The sequence below is a fragment of the Schistocerca americana genome, chromosome X, assembly GCF_021461395.2.
Source record: "Schistocerca americana isolate TAMUIC-IGC-003095 chromosome X, iqSchAmer2.1, whole genome shotgun sequence".
NCBI lineage: Eukaryota > Metazoa > Arthropoda > Insecta > Orthoptera > Acrididae > Schistocerca > Schistocerca americana.
Genome location: NC_060130.1, coordinates 651,367,402 through 651,390,126, shown reverse-complemented (window position 1 = coordinate 651,390,126; position 22,725 = coordinate 651,367,402). Strand labels below are relative to the sequence as shown.

The 22,725-nt window shown below is 38.7% G+C and overlaps 1 protein-coding gene across 4 annotated transcripts in view; it reads left to right on the top strand.

The window, feature by feature from the left end:
• LOC124554818 (ATP-dependent helicase brm-like) overlaps window positions 1–22,725 on the top strand; it is a 379,799-nt gene that overhangs the window by 314,169 nt on the left and 42,905 nt on the right. For all 4 annotated transcript variants that reach the window (XM_047128479.1, XM_047128480.1, XM_047128478.1 and 1 more), the window contains one exon: window positions 9,348–9,536. In XM_047128479.1, coding sequence (XP_046984435.1) covers window positions 9,348–9,536 — 189 coding nt within the window. The remainder of the gene's footprint in view (window positions 1–9,347; window positions 9,537–22,725) is intronic.

The window sequence follows — 22,725 nt, the reverse complement described above, 5'->3', positions numbered from 1 at the left end:
ATGGTGGTGGTGTTACATGCCACCCTCCGACCCCTAAGCAAAATTACTTGAAGCTGTTTCCAGTGAACATGTTTGCATTCTCAGTCACCATCAACCATGGTGATCCAAAGATTCCAAAAAATTCTACTCAAGTTCTTGGTTAACACATGCGTTGTTGCTCCCCTGGTAGGCAGCAACCATAAAAAGCTAGTGAACACATTGACACAAATTAAAATATATTTATTGTGTGCTTTTGGTCTTGGCAGTGAATCTGCAAACTCAACACAAATATGCTGGAATGGTTTGTCGATTGGTTTACAAGCCGAGTACCCTATCTTGTTATTCTGAGCAGGTTTGCTAATCACACAAATCTCACAATTTGCCACCCTCTTGCGAATTTCACTATCCATTTTGGGCCACAAAAATTGTCAGATCTCTTCCTATGTCTTGTAAACAGCCAAATGGCCTCGCACAGGAGACCCCTGGAAATACCGAAATAACGCTGGAGTAACTTCATTGAGCATGACTATCATAGGCGGTCCCCACCAATAAGCTTCACAACACACTAACTGATCTGTTAAAATATGCAGTTGTACTACTTCACCTTTCTGAAGCCTTTGCTTAATGTCATAAATGCTTTGGTCACAGTCTTGGAATTCCCTAAGAGTCTGAAACAAACTGTGGATCTGGGTAATGATGGAAGCGACATACTCTTTGTGATTGTATCCTCCCGTTAGTGGGTTCTCAGTTTGAATATTGTTGTTCTGCTCAAAAATGTGGCTTAACCCACCCACTAGCACATTTTGAGAGCCCCATATATTACGTACGTCAAACTCGAAAGTCAGGATCCTTCTTGCCCATCTAGCAATGTGTGGTGTCACCGCCAGACACCACACTTGCTAGGTGGTAGCTTTAAATCGGCCGCGGTCCATTAGTACATGTTGGACCCGCGTGTCGCCACTGTCAGTGATCGCAGACCGAGCGCCACCACACGGCAGGCCTCGAGAGACTTACTAGCACTCACCCCAGTTGTACGGACGACTTAGCTGGCGATGCGCACTGACGAAGCCTCGCTCATTTGCAGAGCAGATAGTTAGAATAGCCTTCAGCTAAGTCAATGGCTACGACCTAGCAAGGCGCCATTAGCATTACATTGCATGTATCTACAGAGTCTCACTTGTATCGTCAAGAGAGATGTACAACAAGGATGGATTAAAGTTAAGTATTCCAGCAGCGACATACTTTTCTTTATAGCATTCATTACATATCCTGTTTCAGACCTCACGCCATCCTGCGTGAGCTTATAGCATGCATTTCGGCATCCTCAACCAAGTAGTGTGCATAGTGTTGGCTAACTGCTAACACTACACAATGCACCCAGTTGTAAGGGGTCTGGCCAACACCCATCTCAGGGCTTGATTATCAGTTTCTGTGTTCAAGATAATATCTGAAATAGAATATTTCTTCTGCTACTCATTCAATCCTCTAGAGACATAGGCATTTGCCTTCCTATCGCCCCCTTTCTGCAGCAATAGCGCTGCTCCTGTTTCTTGGGCAGATGTGTCAGTTTTTATCATAACTCTATCATTGATAACAGGCATAGTTAGCAATGGTGCTGACTGCTATGCTTGTTTTCGTACCTGAAACACAGCTTTCTGAGAAGGACCCCAAGTGAATTTACATCCACAAAGGAATTACAGACATTGGCTTGATTTAAATCAACAAGGAAAGTTGAAAATTTGTGCCAGACTAGGATTTGAATGTTGGTCTCCTACATACTGGGCAGATGCTCTGGCTGATAAGCCATCCGGGCACAGTGGTCCTCACAGCTGTGTGGACTACCCTAGCACGCTTCCTGTCAGAGCCAAATTTTCAACTTATTCACATACTAGTAATATAGTGCCCCTTGCCTATTACCCTTGTTACCTGTGGCATTTCACCAGTTCTGAAGATTCAAAAAACTTGTGATGGATTCTGTAACTTAGTAAACTTAGTATCCAGAACCATTCGCCTCCCATCAACATTGTGGGCCATCAGATTACTTCCAGTGTGTGTGGCCATTAATCTATTATCACTGTTCTGATACCACTTCTTGTTGGTGTTACTATAAGGTATTAACTCTTCGCCTGTTGCTTATCCACACCGATCAAGTCATTCAATCTATCAAGATAATGATCAAAATGCTCCTGTAATCTACGTATTTCTCTAGGCAAACAACTACCCATGTCCAGGGTAATTTCTAGGATCTCTGTGAATGCATCAGAAATAGCAGTTGCCACCAAGATAACCTCAGTTGGTTGATCACTTTACATAACACTGGTAGACAAGTATGCTGGCGTAATTGTTCCATCAGTTCCTGTACTCTGTCGTTGGGTTCTAATCCTTGTCTGTCCAACTCATAAACTAGCCCATTGCATCTCAAACAAGTTGAATCCTTCACACCCCCAGACATTCTGAAGAATAGTAACGATATAGTAAAGTAAATATGACAAATATCGTAATCTTTCTACTGAAGTAATGTTCACACCCACTCAATCGATCGCCACACTCTGCTGATTACTTAAATTACTTAAAAGACTTGAGCCTTCACTTATAGGGATCACTTAAGAAAACAGTTCAGCAAATAACATCTCATCAAGACAGCTGTAGCCAATATGCATTTCAATTATTTAAACAGGTTTCTCAATTACAGTGAATTCAGAAAATACTTACAATATTAGAAATAAAGAAAGGCTGGCACGTAATGCACCAGTCATAATTCTTATCTGAAGAAAGAATTAATGGTTTAGTTATTAATAACCTGATAAGTAATACCTATCTGTGCTGTATAAACCACAATGTCCTTGAAAACCAAGCAATACACACATACAACAATAACTACCAAAGGGAACTCTTGGTCACATAGTTCTCTTTGGCACATAATTATACAAACATAGAGAATGAAGCTGCTTAGGGACTGTTACAGCAGTCATAAGGAAAACTCTCTTTCAACACATCCAACTGACAGTTGATAATGCTTTTATAATAGGTATATATATATTGAAGATAATGAAATGAAATGTCGTGTGGCTAGGGCCTCCCGTCGGGTAGACCGTTCACCTGGTGCAAGTCTTTTGAGTTGACGCCACTTTGGCAACTTGCGTGTTGATGGGGATGAGGTGGTGATGGTGGTGATAGTGATGGTGATGATGATGATGATGATGATGACGACAACACAACACCCAGTCCCTGAGTGGAGAAAATTTCTGACCCAGCAGGGAATCAAACCCAGGTCCTTCGGCATAACATTCCGCCGTGCTGACCCCTCAGCTACTGGGGTGGACACATTCGAGATAATAAAAGGCATAAACAACATAAGCTTCCCATGTTTGCTGGGTGCTGCACTGGCGTCACTCTGCTTCCCACATGCGGCAGACGTTTAGCACATTGATTCTTTCAAATAATAAATGTAAAGGGAATTGAATCTGCAACGAACTGTAATTAATAGTCAGTAATCACTGTTATTAACATCAAGGCAGTTCAACACTTTTTTCCTTTCGCTATAACTGTTGGCCAGCTTAAATATCAGTACACGTCCTAGTAACTGATAGTTAATCATGTGAGTGCAATTCAGTTTAAGGAAATAGCGAGCATGTGCTTTAATACGGGAACATGATCTGCCAGTGGACTCAATACAGCTCACTGCCATCCAAGATGGAACTCAGCAAATATGACAATATCTTTTAGCATGAAGGGCAAGCACAGCCGAGGCTTGCTACACACACCAAAAGTGCACTCTCTTCCATAGTACATGCCCAGCAGGATACAGATGTCCTCTGGACAATCTTTCAGAGCATAAACTTAAGGGCACACACCAGATCAGCTTCAGATATCTGTGTATGAGGAAAACTGTCCTCTTGCTCCTTCCATTCCGTGTTGTCAGTCCACTTCCTCTTTGGTGGCCCATAGATAAAAGCTTTTCCAGGTACTGATCTCATAAATCTCAGATGGCGGAAGTAGTGCTAGCTTAGGTCATACACTGGAACCGTGACACATAGTAAAATAAGTACTGTGGCTTGTATGGCCCTTTGTATATTTCAAGTGATGATTTAGAACAGCATCTCTCTGCAAGTTGAGAAATTGTTTCTTGTCCCAGAAATGCAAGAAAAATTGCATTACTTTTCCCTGTGATATGGAGTAATTGATGCATTTATGGCCAGTTTCTCAGTCATGTGGCACACACAAAACATAATCCAACTCTGTTCTCTGTTATTATGATAGGATAGTTGTGAGCCTGATGTAAGGGAAGTCCCGACAACCCCTGTCAGTTATTATGCAGTAGTGTTTCGAACACTGAATCTTGTGATGGTGGCCTTTAGTCCTGCAGGATGTCTCAATATTTCCTGGTCTATGTCACTTAAATTGCTATTGAAAGTTTCCATTTTCTATTACACAGTAACTGAGCACTTGTCGCCTCTCCCTTCAATCCTTCTGGTGCTCTTCCCAACAACAATAAACTTAAACTCTGTCTTACGTTGTACATGAACTTGTTGTGCAACTCTTGTTGCTCTCTGTAATAGACTGCAACATTTCACTCCTGGTTTTCTCTTAGAAGAAATGTGGCTTTATGTGATGTAGCAGTTAAAGGGATCCATGAAATTGTGTGCAGAGTTAGGGGAATGAGAGTTGACTCAAGCAGAGCTCCATATACCTGGGAAAGCTTTATAAAACTGAGGAACAATAGGTTCCCCAGAGATTGACTGATATTGAATGTTTTACCTAAGCAACTATCCACCACAATGGAGTGCAGCACACACATTTTATAATTATTTAGTTTTTAAGTGATTTCTGCAATTTTGGCAATCTAGAGTGTTTCCTGCTCACTATGACAAAGCCCACTTTTCCACTCAATAGTGGTCACTCAAGCATGCAGAAAGCTTACAGTAATAGAGGACTGATGATGCTGACCAGTACACGTCTTGTCAGCTGGCTATTTACAAACCTGATCATAGTCACTTGCAGTGGGGCAGGTTATAACTTCTTATCCCTATCATTCAGTCCACCTACTTCAGTAAACTTCTTGATATATGTACCATTCACTCTCCTTGGTAGGTACCCACTGAGCCAATAAAAAGCAGCTTCGAAGAAGCTTTGACTAAATACCAACCAAAAAAGGCCTCATAACTCAAACTTCGAGGCAGCACCTGTAGGTTCATAAAATTTTAGGTGTTTGGGATTCTAAAGAACTTCCTTGAAAATGTTTTAAATATCAACTAATTATGCTTTATTGATGTTGTAAGTGGCCTTCAAGTCCCTGTTTACTGTCCAACTAACACTGACGCAAGTTAATGACTGTTTTATTACAAATCCTCCACATGAAAGCAGCCAGAAGTTCACCAATCTGACCCAAATGAGTGACCCACAGCAATTTTTGAGTTACTGCATGAAATTGTTTAGTAGTCTTGTTAAAAAGTTCACACCATAATGCCTTGTGATGTTCACGAAACATGCCATGCTCAGTTTAAAGGATGACAAGAAAGGTTACACATAATTTAACTTTCAATCTAATTCACTCAAAATGTCCAAATTTTCATCAAATAGTTCAAACCTGAAGTTATTTTGTGTTTACAAAACGAGATCAGGCAAAATGCGAGATTTCCTTCATCTTAGTACAAATTTGTATAGTGTGGTTCAACATTCATCTGTATAGTAAGACAGTTCACAGGTGATTCCCAGATGCATGGCACTGTATCACAAAACACTACACAAAGCATGGGAGATGTTTAATGCCTATTGGCTGATGATTTTGACAGCTAGTCATAACAGTTCCAACCCTCAAATACTAATGGTAGTCCTTAAGTCATCAAATGAAACCACAGAAAACAATTTGTAAAAGAAATTATTAACTTACGAATCCAAATTTAATTCAAATAAAACAAAGTATGAATTCTTCAATAAAATTCTTCAGGGTATCAGACCGCATCGTCATAATTTAAAATGCGCCAACGTTTCGGCCAGTGTTGCAGCTAGCCTTCATCAGGGCCTTACGTTAACTGCTAAATGAATACACTTGGTTCCTTAAATAGCTGCACGAGAAAACCGTGTCGTTACTTGATTGGCTGTAAAAGGAGGAGGAGGAGGGGTGAAAGGTATGCTTTATTGGTGTTTACTTTATTATCTGTCATTTTCTATTGGTCTTTATATTAATCCACCCCATTGGAGGAGACGGACGAATAGCGAACAGGTGATGGCTGTGACGTCACACTGTTTCCATGCTGTCCAGAAGCCGGCTGCGGCGTGCCATTGCTTTGTGTGCTCGCGACCACTACTGCGGCTCTCCGCGTGTCTGCATGGGCCGCCACGGCTCTGCCGCCGCTCCGTAACCCTGCTATTGCAGGCAGCCAAGACCTCGGAAGCTTGTACCCGTCCTCTCTATTCATGTTGGCGGGTCTTTTGGCTATTTCTATCGCCTCTCTAATCTTTCTTTTGAAAGTGAGAGGCTGTTTCGCCAGGACGCGGGCTTCTTGAAAAAATATTGGTTTCCCGCACTCGTCTCGGTGTTCCGCCACTGCTGACTTGGTGTGTTGTTTCAGGCGGATATATCTTTCATGTTCCGAGAGCCTTGTGCTAATCGGACGTCCCGTCTCACCTATGTAGACTAATCCACACGCACAACCAATTTCATACACGCCAGCTGTGTGTAGTTTGTCAACTGCATCCTTGGTAGAACCGAGCATGTCTGATATTTTGTTTCTGCTTCGGAAAATTGGTTTGATGTCGGCTTTTCGTAGAATTTTGCCAATACGTTCGGTGACCCCTTGTACATATGGTAACACAGCAATGCTCTGTGCCTCCTTCTCCTCTTCCCTATTAGCCGTCCACACTCTCGCCCATCTCCGCCGACCCCACTCTCGCCCATCTCCGCCGTCCCCACTCTCGCCCATCTCCGCCGTCCCCACTCTCGCCCATCTCCGCCGTCCCCACTCTCGCCCATCTCCGCCGTCCCCACTCTCGCCCATCTCCGCCGTCCCCACTCTCGCCCATCTCCGCCGTCCCCACTCTCGCCCATCTCCACCGTCCCCACTCTCTGCCCATCTCCGCCATCCCCTATCTCTGCCCATCTCCTCCTCTCCTTCTCTGTTCATCTCTTCCTCTCTCTGCCAATCTGCTCTTCCCCCCTCTGTCTGCCAATCTGCTCTTCCCCCCCTCTGTCTCGTCCTGCCCTTGTCTTTGTCCTACTCTCCCATCTCTGTGTCCATCTCCTCCTCTCTCCTCTCTGTGTTCATCTCCTCCTGCCCCTCTCTCTGTCTATTTCCTCCTCTCCCTCTCTGTGTTCATCTTCTCCTCTCCCTCTCTGCATCCTCTCCCTCTCTGCGTCCTCTCCCTCTCTGCGTCCTCTTCCTCTCTGCGTCCTCTCCCTCTCTGCGTCCTCTCCCTCTCTGCATCCTCTCCCTCTCTCTGTCCATTTCCTCGTGCTCCTTTCTCTGTCCATTTCCTCGTGCCCCTCTCTCTGTCCATCTTCTCATGCCCCTCTCTGTGTCCATCTCCTCCTCTCCCCTCTCTCTGACCATCTCCTACTCTCCCCTCTTTCTGTCCATCTCCTGGTACCCACCCATCTCTGTCAATCTGCTCCTCTGCCCTCTGTTAATCTGCTGCTCTACCCACTGCCCATCTGCTCCCATGATTAAGAAAAACATTGATGGCTGTTAATACATCATAATGTCTTAAAGTTTCATTTACACTGCCATAGTAACAAGATATCTAATACATAACTTGGACCTATTTCCAAGAGCAGAACAACACCAGTGTACAAGAGCTACGGCTGCTGACCAATCATCTCATTTGTGATTGTTTACATCAGGTTTATTCTTATGATGAATGAAGTATAGTCACTGCCTACACCGCACCAAAACATACACTACATTACATTGCACGTGCAGTCTCAGCACATTCTCCTCCCCCCCCCCCCCCCCCCCCATCCCTACACAAACTTTGTTGGCACCATTAGTTCCACTATTGTATTGAATTCTCCATGTTGTTCCCTTGGACCACCTGAAAAAGTAAGTCAGCACCTCACCTCAATGAATAAGAAACTGAGATCGAGAAAATGGAAAGAGTTTAGAACTGTCCATCACAGATCCTGGGCATAGGATTTTACAGTAAGAATCATTAACTGCAACAATTTCCAATAGAATGACAGTTGCTTATTATTAAAAAAAATGTCAATTTTTACCACCATTTATTCTGTGTTGTCTAAATAACCTTTTACTTTGTAGTATGAATTATTTAATAGGTATGTTGTGACTGACTTTTTATTCTTAGTTGTCTCTTTGATCTCATTGGGCAATTAATTGCAAAGTTTAATTTCCTTGTAGATAATTCAGTTTTGTGTTCTTACTATTGGTAAATGTAAGATTAATCTGGCTCTTGTTGCATGAACTGCTGTTTGTGAAATAATGGCCTTTGTTCTTTTTGATGTGCATAACAGATTGGTAGACGGGAAATTAGAATCCCCAGCTGTTTAAACGGATCTTTATGGGATGTGTGGTTACTATTTTTAGTTATTATTCAAATGACTGTTTTCTGTAATTTAAAGACTGTGGACAATAAATGTCGTATAAGACTGCCCATGGGTACTTATAAATTTACTTCCACATCCTGACAATAACTCCCCTTTAAATACAACATACTGAGTTCTGTCTGCTAGGAAAACCTCAATACAATCTATAAACTATTCCAGTGTTGTTTAAGCTTATTATATGCTTGGCAAGTGATGTCAGATTTTTCAATGCAGTGTGTCTCATTTTAACTGACAATATTGTGTATTCTGGGATGTCAGTGTTAGTATCAGGCTGTTAGTAGACTTGCTTTCCACTTCTGTAGATAATGAGATGAATGTGGGAGAAGTCTTCAGATTTTGCTTGATAATGGTTTATTCTTATGTAACAATATTATTGAGATTTTTGGTATGTACTCATTGTGTGTGACTAATTTAGTTGCTGAGGACAGAGACTTCAGGAAGTATTGTCACTTCCTTTTTAAATTTATCCTAGAATACTAACAAGTATCTATCACTTAGTGTGTTACTATCTTATGTATTTTAGTGTAGAAGATTCTAAAATTGTCTAGGACCCATTGTAGCTCAGCCTTTGCAGTTTATGCAACATGAAATGCGTAGAACCATTTTCACTGGTTTTTGTACAGTGCCTGTTGCCGTAGGTAAGTTTGTTATGCTGATGTAAGTAAATGCTCTAAAAATAATAAACTCAGGAATTTTCAACAGATATTTAGTGCATTGTGATTGTATGATAAAAACATTTTTTGTTGTATGTTAATGTCATGTGTTAACTAGTCTCTGTAATATTATTTTGAGATTTCAAAATTTGTAGGAGGAAAATGAAGTTCCAGATGATGATTCTGTCAACCACATGATTGCTCGAAATGCTGATGAACTAGCATTATTTCATCGCATGGACCTGGAACGCAGACGAGAAGAGGCAAAACTTGGTCCAAATCGCAAATCTCGTTTAGTGGAAGAAGCTGAATTGCCTGATTGGTTAGTGAAGGATGATGATGAGGTAGGTTCTTAGATTACTGGAAGGCAGCAGTTGAAAATAATTTGTAAAATGCTTAGTAACTTAGGTTCCAGTTTATAAAGCAGTTTCAAAAAGAAATAATAATAATAATAATAATAATAACAGGATACCCCAGTCAGAATTAGAAAACATCAAACAACAAGTACAACAAATACTGGAACAAAATAATGTGCAATCAGAAGAAGAAGAAGAAAATACAGTAATGGACTCGAACATCCCAGAGCAAACAAACAAAGACCAAAACGCATCAATTAAACAATCAGAGGAAAACGAAATCTTAAGACAGCCACCAGAAAAAGCACAAATAGAACACGAAGTGACACACGTTAGATATAGAAGAGAAATTTCAGCTGACATATATAGAATACAAAGACACAAATACAGACATTAGACCATTCTTGCATAGACCGCCAAATAACCCACAAGTCGAAACAACAATAAAAACTATCAACACAATCATACACAACAAAATAAATGAAAACACAACTATGGAAGAGTTACAACTACTGGTTTATATAGGAGCACTCACTACACTAAATATACATACTAGGCAGAGATCAGAACCAACCAACACACAGAAGAAACCCACAAAACCAGCATGGCAACACAGGCTACAGATCAGAATAGAAAAACTGAGAAAAGACATCGGACAGCTAACACAATTTATAAGAAATGAAATGTCAGAAAAAAACGAAAAAGGTTAGGTAAAATCTCACAACAAGAAGCGATAGAGCAATTAGATGAAAAGAAGCAGAAATTACAAGCATTGGCCAAACGACTTAGAAGATACAAAAAGAGTGAAAATAGAAGGAAACAAAACCAAACATTCAACACAAACCAAAAGAAATTTTACCAGACAATAGATAACACACACATTAAAATAGACAATCCACCAAGCATAACAGACATGGAACACTTCTGGAGCAACATATGGTCAAACCCGGTACAACATAACAGGCATGCACGGTGGATACAAGCAGAAACAGACACATACAAGATGATACCACAAATGCCTGAAATGATAATTTTGCAACATGACGTCACCCAAGCAATTAATTCTACTCACAGTTGGAAAGCCCCTGGAAAAGATAAAATAGCAAATTTCTGGCTAAAGAAGTTCACCTCAACACATTCACATCTAACTAAATTATTTAACAGTTACATTGCAGACCCATACACATTCCCTGATACACTTACAGATGGAATAACTTACCTGAAACCTAAAGATCAAGCAGACACAGCAAACGCAGCAAAATATCGCCCCGTAACATGCCTACCAACAATATACAAAATATTAACTTCAGTCATTACACAGAAATTAATGACACATACAACACAGAACAAAATTATAAATGAAGAACAAAAGGGCTGTTGCAAAGGAGCACGAGGATGTAAAGAGCAACTGATAATAGATGCAGAGGTGACATATCAAGCTAAAACTAAACAAAGGTCGCTACACTATGCATACATTGATTACCAAAAAGCTTTTGATAGTGTACCCCACTCATGGTTACTACAAATATTGGAAATATACAAAGTAGATCCTAAATTGATACAGTTCCTAAACATATTAATGAAAAACTGGAAAACCACACTTAATATCCAAACAAATTCTAATAATATCACATCACAGCCAATACAGATTAAGCGTGGAATATACCAAGGAGACTCATTAAGTCCTTTCTGGTTCTGCCTTGCTCTGAACCCACTATCCAACATGCTAAATAATACAAATTATGGATACAATATTACTGAAACATACCCACTCAAAATCACACATCTGCTATACATGGATCATCTAAAACTACTGGCAGCAACAAATCAACAACTCAACCAACTACTAAAGATAACAGAAGTATTCAGCGATGATATAAATATGGCTTTTGGAACAGACAAATCTAAGAAAAATAGCGTAGTCAAGGGAAAACACACTAAACAAGAAGATTACATATTGGATAACCGCAGCGACTGCATAGAAGCAATGGGAAAAACAGATGCCTATAAATATCTAGGATACAGACAAAAAATAGGAATAGATAATACAAATATGAAAGAAGAACTAAAAGAAAAATGTAGACAAAGACTAACAAAAATACTGAAAACAGAATTGACAGCAAGAAACAAGACAAAAGCTATAAATACTTATGCTATACCAATATTGACCTACTCATTTGGAGTAGTGAACTGGAGTAACACAGACCTAGAAGCACTCAATACACTTACACGATCACAATGCCACAAATATAGAATACATCACATACATTCAGCAGTTGAAAGATTCACATTAAGCAGAAAGGAAGGAGGAAGGGGATTTATCGACATAAAAAACCTACATTATGGACAGGTAGACAATTTAAGAAAATTCTTTATAGAATGAGCAGAAACTAGCAAAATACACAAAGCAATCACTCATATAAATACATCGGCTACACCACTGCAATTTCGTAACCACTTCTACAACCCTTTAGATCACATAACATCAACAGATACGAAGAAAGTAAATTGGAAAAAGAAAACACTACATGGCAAGCACCCGTATCATCTAACACAGCCACACATCGATCAAGACGCATCCAACACATGGCTAAGAAAAGGCAACATATACAGTGAGACGGAAGGATTCATGATTGCAATACAGGATCAAACAATAAACACCAGATATTACAGCAAGCATATTATTAAAGATCCCAATACCAAAACAGATAAATGCAAACTTTGCAAACAACAAATAGAAACAGTAGATCACATCACAAGCGGATGTACAATACTAGCAAATACAGAATACTCCAGAAGACATGACAATGTAGCAAAAATAATACATCAACAGCTTGCCTTACAACATAAACTTATAAAACAACATGTTCCCACATACAAGTATGCACCACAAAATGTACTGGAGAACGATGAATACAAATTATACTGGAACAGAACCATTATAACAGATAAAACAACACCACATAACAAACCTGACATCATACTCGCCAATAAAAAGAAGAAATTAACACAACTAATCGAAATATCCATACCCAATACAACAAATATACAAAAGAAAACAGGAGAAAAAATTGAAAAATACATCCAACTGGCTGAGGAAGTCAAGGACATGTGGCATCAGGTTAAAGTTGACATTATACCAATTATACTATCAACTACAGGAGTCATACCACACAATATCCACCAGTACATCAATGCAATACAACTACATCCAAACTTATATATACAACTACAGAAATCCGTAATTATTGATACATGTTCAATCACCCGAAAGTTCCTAAATGCAATATAACATATACCGTACAGTTAAAAGGAAGTCACGCTTGATCAAGGTCCGCGTCACTTCCATTTTTAACCCTGACATAACGTCTGAGAAAAGAAAGAAATAATAATTTACTTAATATAATATCAATAAGTTACTTACCTTATTGCAAATCATTTGGTCTACTACTATTTCAATTGCTTGAGTACATTTTAATATTTTCGTATCAAGAATTAGATACAGCTGTATCTAATTGCAAAGGAAATTACTAAAAACTTAATAAGGGAGGTAACTAGATTACACTTTTCTCCTTATTATAACTGGAAAGAAAAAGGCTTTGGTTGATTATAAATTTTTGTGTAAAAAGATTTCATACTTGCAGTTACAGATAATCACAGCTAATGCTGCCTGTAAGAAGTATTTTCTTATTTCTTTTTCCAAAGTTACAGTGCAGACAACCCCCTTTTTTAACAAGTTAATACTTTGTTTCCTTATCAAGTGCTTGTAAATATATTGGTAGTAGTACTTGTTATGTGCCATGTTACTTACATGGTACCATTGCAACTGGTTAGCCAGAACATGTGTGTTTCCAATGTATGCCTTGCAAGCAGTATAATACATCACCTGTGTTCAAACATGTTAAGATAGGAATTTTTATATGCGGAAAAAACTCTGCTAATATTAAGCTAGTCTGCATTTTACTGAATTGAGTTTCAGAGGCCACACAAGCCACTCTGCTCATAATAATATTATCCTTTCTAAAAAGTTGAGAACATAAGCTATTCATACAAAGGTTAAAACTGAAGCCCTTAACTTTCTTAATTTTGGTATTAATTCCTAATGAAAAAGTAGGAATTAGGCTCACTGACACAGATATCAATGTAAAAACAAGGCATTAAAAGTACCATATAATTTCTTAAGGGAATCCTGTTTTATGCTAAATCTTGTATTCAAAGTAGTGATATGCCCCAGCTTCACATGGGTAACACTTAAATATCTATGGCCAGACAGCTTGCATGGCGTAATGGTAATAAATTATGTATGCAAATCTTCCTAATGAATCAGTCTATTAGTGAAAACCGTACCAAGATCCCTACTATAGTTCCTGAGATTAGCCTTTACATGTAGACTGAAAGACATGGCGGAAGACTTTAATTTATGATATGTATAGAAGATATTTGTAGATGTATAGATTTTGACCAAGCTTTGGTGCTCTCTGAAGTTGTGGCAGTTGTTTGCTTTACTGCTCTTCCTGCCAGATACCGCCTCCTCTTTAGCTGACCAGCCTGTAGCTCCAATCACTGTCACGAGATGTCACTCCAAACATCAATCTGAAGATTGGTTTGATGCAGCTCTCCATGGTAATCAATCCCATGCTGGCCACTTCATTTCTGCATAACTGCTGCAACCTACATCCAGTTGATCTTGCTTTGTGTATTCATTCCTTGGTTTCCCTCTACAATTTTTACCACCGTCCAACCCCCCCCCCCCTCCCACACACACACACACACACACGCACACACACACACACACACACACACACACTCACTCACTCTTCCCTGTATTATCAAATTGACAATTCTTTCCTACCTCAGGATGTGTCCTACGAACTGGTCCCTTTTAGTCAGATTGTGCTACAAATTTCTCTTTTCCCCAATTTTGTTCAGCAGTTGTTCATTATTTATCTACCTACCAAATCCTCAGCACTCTTCCATAGAACCATATTAAATAAGCTTTTTTCTTCTTGTCTCAACTGTTTATCATTCACATTTCCTTCCACACAAGGCTACACGCCAGAGAAATAGAAGATTTTCTTACACTCAAATTTATGTTTGATGTTAACAAATTCCTTTTCACAAACTATTTTCTTTCTATTGTCAGTCTGCATTTTATATTCTCTCTATTTTTTTCTTATTAAATTATTTTGGAGCTCAAATAACAAAACTCATCTACCACTCTGTCTCATTTCCAAATATAATTCCCTCAGCATCACCGAACATAATTTGACTGCATTCCATTAGCCTACACCCATTTTCATTGAAGTTCATCTTAGACCGTATTTACCCAAGTATAAGATGAAGCCCTATTTTTTATAAGGCTCCTTGAGAAAAACTGATTTTTTAGCATATTCTGACTTATCAAAATTACAGACTTTTGTTGTCATGAGCAATATGCCTCAAAAGTTACCATTACACCTATTCTAAACTTTTGCCATTTATTGGTTGTCTACATTTTGATAATACAAGGAGAAAGAAAATAAACAAAAAGAAATTGTTTACATTAATTTTTATTTTCACTGCCTCTTTTCTTTGCCTGTCATTTGTGGTACCACCATTTTTAATCATCATCATCGTTATCAGGGCAGCTGTGAGACTTATATATAATATTTGGCTGTTTCTTCTGAGTAGTGGATTTTTCGTCTCTGCAGACTATGAGAATGTTACAATGTCTTTTGCTACAAAAACATATTGTCTGCCCCGACGCTCTCTCATTGGCTGTGTAGAACCAGCAGCTTAACATACCCCCTGCCATTTGCTTCATACCAAACGTTGAATGCCTACACCATTGCTACACAAAACACGTAAGTATGTCACTGGATGCAGTCTAGACTTTTAGCATCTTGTGCAGAAATGTATGCTATTGTTGAGTATTTGGCCAATTTTAAACCCAGTTTGATACTGAGTACAAATGGATTCAGGCAAACTGCAGTTTAAACATGGTAAAATGTTCATAAAAACCTAAACTACACAGTGTAGATTCCCATAGTTGGCAGCAAGACAGAATTTACTGCCCGCTCACAACCCCCAACCCCACACTCATTATAGTTCTCAGCTAAGATTGTGTCACTGTTGCCCCACCAACCCTTCCATAGTGCAGTGCTTGAGCAACAGTGAAACACAGACATCTGTATCTTCTAGGGTGCAGGTCATATGTAACAGCAGTGACTAACACGTAAATAAAAGATCCCAAACACGAATCATTCCAACTCTCAAAATTTTGCTTGTCCCACGATCTGGTGATGTCTGTTGGTATTATCTCCACAACAGGTCTTTCCACTATAATTTATTCTTGTGATAACAATTGCAGTCAGTTAATGTGATTTGTTTCATTTGTTAGATATTCAGTTCTTGATTAATTTACTTTCTCATTTCGTCTGGATGTCACCATCAATTCTAAACCTGATTAAAAGCTGGTAATGTTTTCCCAAAGTATTCGAATATGTGATCAGCTACTGAATTTTCATTTGCAATGCACTTCATAAATCATTAGTTTCTTATAACCAAATTAAATACTGGCTTGGGTTCAGAATCATTTAAGGGCAAGATTTTCGCCTTTGAGTGCTACCTTTACTTAAAAAGGAGCGTAAATGTATGTATGTGGTATCCATACATGTATGAAAACTTCTATTGCAAACTGATTCAGATACAACAAAAGTTTGTGAGTTGATAGAATTTAATGCTATTTCCCCCTATGTATCACAAAATTGTCAATTTTTTAAGTAGAGCATTGGATTGTTGTAGTGCCTAGTTCATAATCTCTCACATATCCATCTGTTGCATTAGCACCACGAGTTAAATGTTACGCAATTGATTGAAGATCAAATGTTAAGCGGTTGATCGAACAAGAGCACTTCAGCATACTGGAAAATCTTGAGCCTATTTGAATGAAAGTATTGTTTGCTAATCTCTATCGTTCAGAACTCTTAAAAATAAATTTGTATGAAACCTCAATAGCCAAATCTTCAACTCTAAATGTAATATGACCCCAGTATTAATCTTTTAAGCACTGTAAAAATATTTACCTCAGCAGCAGTAGTTTAATATGTGAATATTAATGTTTTTGAATGACGAATTTGGGGAAAAAACCTCATCTTATAATCGGGTAAATACAGTAACCTCTTTCCGAGGCACTATCCATTCAACAAAACTGCTTTTAAATCTATTGCTGGCCTTGATAGAATTACAGTGTCATGAACAAATCTCAATTCTTGTATTTTTATTTTCAATTTTTTTTTTTATTTTTCTTCACCCTGCACTTTAATACTCCTCCCAACTTTCCATCTGTTTCCTTCATTGCTTACTCACTCTGCTGATTGAATAACATCGTTGATAGGCTACAACCATGTATCTCTTTCTTCTCAAATGCTGCTTCTCTTTCATGTCCTTTCGCTATTATAACTGCAGTTTAGAGTCTGTACAAGTTGTAAATGACCATTTGCTCCCTGTTACCTTCAGAATTTCAAAGAGTGCATGCCAGTCAACATTGTCAAAAGCATTCTTTAAATCTACAAATGCTGTAAAAGTAGGTTTACCTTTCTTCAACATATCTTCTGATATATCTCTTAGGGTCAGTATTGCCCCACGTGTTCCTACATTTCCCCAGCACCCAAGCTGATCTTCTGCGATGTCCCCTTCTACCAGTTTTTCCATCCTTCTGTTAATAATTTGTGTCAGTATTTTGCAATCATGACTTATTAAACTAATAGTTTGTTAGTATTCAGACCTGTCAGCACTTGCATTCTTTGGAAATTGAGTTACTACACTCTTCTTGAAGTGTGAGGGTCTTTCCCCTCTCATATTTCTTGCATAATTGGTGGAATAATTTGTCATGGTATTTTCTCCCAAGAATTTGTATAATTTTGATTGAATGGCTTCTACTTCGAGTATCTTGTTTCAACTCAGGTGTTGCGGTGTCGCAATATCATATCTCTCGTCTATCTCTTCTTCTTCTTCCTCCTCCTCCTCCTCCTCCTCCTCCTCCTCTTTTCTTTCCTTTCTGCAGCATTGTCATCAAATTCATTTCCTCTGTAAAGTTCTTCTTTATATTTGATCCATCTTTCAGCCATACCTTTTTTGGCTGATACTGGCTTGCAGTCTCGGTTCTTAATACTGCTTCTCTTTTTCTCCAGAGATTTCTTCAAGTAACTTATATGTGGCATCTATCTTTCCCATAGCCATTTACAGCTTTGCGTTTGTTTGCTAACCATTCCTGCTTTGTCATTTTGCACTTTCAATCTCATTTTTAATGTTTATATTTTCTCCTTTTATCAGTGACACTTATAATCTCATGTGTTATCCAAGAATTTTGACTGGGGTTTGTCTTTTTGTGTATTTGATCCTTACCTGCCTTCACTATTTCATCTCCCAAAGCTACCCATTCATCTTCTGTTGTCTTTGGTTCCCACATTTCAGTCATTCATTGCCTAATACTGCCTTTAAAACTCTCCATAATCAGTGCTTCTTTCAGTTTATCCAAGTGCTGTCTCTTTGATTTCCTACTTTTTTTGCAATTTAATATGCAGTTCATAACCAATAAATTATGGTCAGAATCCACATCTGCCCCTGAAATGCTCTCAGTTTAAAATTTGGTTTGAAATCTTCTGGTGTTTCCACACCTCTTCAATATATAATACTTCCTCTCACGATTTGTAAACCAAGTGTTTGTAGTGATTAGGTAGTGCTCTGTGCAACATTCTACCAGGCAACTTTTTCTTTTATTCCTTTCCCCCAGTTCATGTTCTGCTATTTTTCCTTCTCTCCCATTTCCAGCTGTAGAATTCTAGTCCCCATCATACATGGTGGCACGCGAAATGTGTTACCAATTGTTTCTTTCACAATTTACGACACACATTAGATATCCCGCTGGGATCTCTACAGCAGTACTAGCAGAGCTTGGAAAAACAAATGAGTTACGAAATGACGTGTAATTCATGATACTGCCGCTAGGAGACTAGTAAGCAGCAATGGCTGACAATGGAAGACTGACGACACAGCAACGATTGGCAATTGTGTTACTTTTTCATGAAACGAAAAGCCTTGTTGTGACTCAGAGGCGTTTTCGACAACAGTTTAACACACAATGGGTCCCTTGCAAGAAGACCATCCACAGGTTGTACGATAAATTTGTACAGGAGGGAACAGTATTGGAAGCAAAGAGACCTCAGCCTAAGCCTGTTTGTTCGCCAGACAATATTGAAGCGGTACGAGTTGCTGTACAGAGAAGTCCCGGTAAATCGTGTAGAAAGGCAGCAGTGCAATTGGGAATATCCACATGCTCCGTTCAACGCATTCTTAAAAGTGACCTCCATATGTACCCATACAAGATGACCTGGGCAGAGGATATGGAAGAAACTCTCAACTACGTTTGGTTTTCAGACGAGGCGCATTTTCATTTAGACGATGTGGTTAAAACAAACAAAATGTACGCTTTTGGGCCACTGAAAACCCACAAGTGCTTCATGAACGACAACATTATGCTCCGAGGATTACAGCGTGGGGAGCAATTTTCAGTCACAGACTTATTGGACCCTTTCTCTTTGAAAAAACTGTGAACAGCGAGCGTTATTTGAGCATGCTTCGCAATAGATTCATTCCACAGCTTCTTGCTACTGCCTTGCCCTTCAACACGCAGTGGTTCATGCAAGATGGAGCAAGGCCACATACTGCAAACACTGTGTTGGAGTTTTTACACAAGCATTTCGACATCGGATCATTTCATTCAGGTTTCCAGGTCGCTTCAATGACGGACAAAATTGGCCTCCCAATAGTCCAGACCTCAATCCATGTGACCTTTTTTTTTTCCGGGGTACCTTGTAGGAAAAATTTTTCCAGAAACGTCCACGTAATTTAATGGAGCTCAGAAGACTTATTCTTCAAGCTTGCAGTTAAATTACGGAAGACATGTGCCGTAGGGTAATCACTAACTTCAGTGTTCGTTTGAAGGAAGTTAGGAAACTAAATGTTGGACATATTGAGCATGTGCTGAGTTAAAACAAATCTCCATGGATGGCTCTTCATTGTAGTATATGTTCCTTTTAGATTGTATTGACAATAAAGTTAATATTCAAAAACAAAATGGTAACACATTTTGTGCGCCACCCTGTAATTACATTTTAGTCTCCCTTAGCTATCTGAGTAACTTCTTTTATCTCATATACATTCTTACTCTTCCATCATCATCTGTGAATTCGTAAGGCATATAAACTTGTACTGCTGTGGTGTAGTCTCTCTCTCTTAGGCTATCATAATGCGTTCACTAAGCTGTTCATTGTAGCTCACCTGCCTTCTTATTTTCTGATTTGTTATTAGGCCTACTCATGACGTATCACTGTTTTATTTCATGTTGGTAACCCTCTACTCACGTTACTAGAAGTCCTGATCTTTCTCTCATTGCACTTTACTAAATCTCACTATATGACTTTCAGTCCATCAGTTTGTGTTTTTAAGTTGTCTAGCCCACTACTGGATTAAGGGATCTGACATTCCAAACTCTAAGCCATAGAATGCCATATTTGTGTTTCGTGGCAATATACTCCTTATTAGTTCATGCCAGGTGATCTGGGAGGATGACTATGTTACATCTGAGAAATATTTTACCCAGTAGAATGCCATCATCATCAATCCATACAGTAGAGCTGCATGTCTTTGGGAAATATAATATATGTAGTTTCCCCTTGCTTTCGGCTGTTCACGGTACCCACATAGCAAGGCCATGTTGATTAATGTTACATTGGCAGGTCAGTTAATCATTCAGACTGTTACCTCTGCAAGTATTGAAAAGGCCATTACCCCTCTTCAGGAACTATAAAAGGTGTGATCAAAAAATATGGTGAATAATTTTTTTAGAAACAAAGGAATGAGCTTATATGGAGTTTCATTTACTCTCCTTTAAATTACTGTCCTTGGCTAGCAATGCACTTAGCCCAACATTGAATCCATGAGTGGAAGCATTTATGGAATGTTTCTTTTGGCAGGGCATTCAGCAGGTCTTTCATGCCCCTCTCAGTGTCAGGAATGGTGTCAAGACTTTTCCTTTGAGTGTGGTTTTAACTTTTGGGAAGAGCCAGAAGTCGCATGGAGCTAAATCTTGAGAGTAAGGCAGATATGGACAGACAGGAACACTTTTTTCAGGCAAAAGCACACAAATCAAAAGTGAGGTGTTTCACGGCGCATTGTCATGACTGAGAAGGAAGCCATTGTCCCATTTTTCTGGTCTCTTTCTTCATATATTGTTTGGCAAATGTTGCAGGATGCCCTTGCAAAATTTGGCATTTACAGTTGTTACCCATGGAACAAGCTCAGATAGCACTGTGCCCTTAGTAATATTGAAAGAAACAATGAGTATTACTTGGATATTTGATTATGACTGATGTGCTGTCTTAGGGCAGGGAGATTCAAGGGTATTCCATTGGGAATTCTAAATTTTATTTTCAAGTTCTTAGCCATAGACCCAAGTTTCATCTCCAACTACAGTTTTGGACATAAAGTCTGGATCTGAATGAAGATGATCCTTCAACTCCGTGCAAACTGACACATGATTTATCTTCTGTTCATCACTCAAAAGTCTGGGAAGAAATTTTGCACTCACTCATCTCATTTGCAAATTATCGGTTAAAATGCCTTGCACGGACACATACGAGATGATAAGTTCCCCGATAAGCTCATGAATAGTTTTTTGCTTGTTTGAAGGAACAATTTTGGCTACTTGCTGCACATTTTCTTCTGTTTTTGAGGTTAGTGGAAGTCCCAAATGTTGCTCATCTTCTACTGACTCATTTCTGCTTTTAAATCCTTCGTACTACTTGTAGACAGTCTTCAGAGTTATGGCATTGTTGCTATACACTGATTTCAACATTTCATGAGTTTCTTTGGCACTTTTTTGCAACTTGAAGCAGAACTTAATGCTGATGTGTTGCACAAAATTTATGATGTGTGACAGATGTGGTAAACACAACCTTATTCTAACATCTGTGTGCTGACTGACAAGATAGAATTTGTTCCAGCTTGACACTGCCAGTCTCAGCAGATCATGCTATTGGACAGATGACATCAAATGGTTGTAACATCAGCAATTAGGGTAGAAACATTCATTCATCTTATTTTTTGATCATACCTTTGTTAGTCATATCTGTCTATAGATGTACCTGTAATGGGGTTGCATATGTGGTACAGCTACTTCCATCATTGAGATGCACTCAGCGCAGCGAGGTCCATGGTTCACAGGAGAAATTGGGGGGGACGGGGGGGGGGGGGGGGTGTTTACTAGGCTAAATAAAACACTGTACTGTTTTTTAGATTTACTTTGGAAGTGTAAATACGGCTGAATTCTCTCAGGCAGTTTTGTTATCCCTCTGTCAAACAGGAAAGTGCATTTATGTCACATATTTTAGATCTATGATTGAATTCTGTTTATTTTTCAGCAGCATAAGTATGGCATATGTTTAATTGAACTATAAAGTTTTACAGTAACTTCATCTATATATGGCAGAAACCACAGCACATTTGTTTAACTGTGTGATGTGTAATAGAAATAAATACATCTCTTACACTAGTCTACAATTCTGTGTACATAAAGTGTATATTTAAATTTTTATATCTAATTAAATGAATAAGAAATCTAAAATAATTTTCTTAATAATGATAACTTAAAAGTCACTTTCATTAAGTGACTGTAAAAACTTGGGCTGTGCTTAATCGGTATGGTTTTCATTTCCTTATTTGTTCAATATCTTTCTCTGGGAATTTTTTAATGATAACTCACTCATTCAATTATTATTGCTCTCTGATTCTTCACCGCAAAAGTGTTCGAACACTTCAGATGGTGGTGGGTGATAAGTTTAGTACATAGAGAATAAATGTACAGTTAATGTTGTTTACTTTTGTGTTTCTCATTGATTATTGGCTTACTGCAAACAGAATTTTCTTGTGCTTCATTTGTAATGTAGAATTTTGCATGAACATTTTGGATAACTTCTGGTTGTAGACTGTTATGGTGCTGTGCTTTAGTGTCTGATGCTTACAGTGTAGTTATTGACTGATTGTTGTTCACTGCCAATTAATAATTTGGAAGCTTTTAATTTTAATATATAACTGAATTATTATTATGTCATTTATCCACCTGTTTAAACTAGGAAAA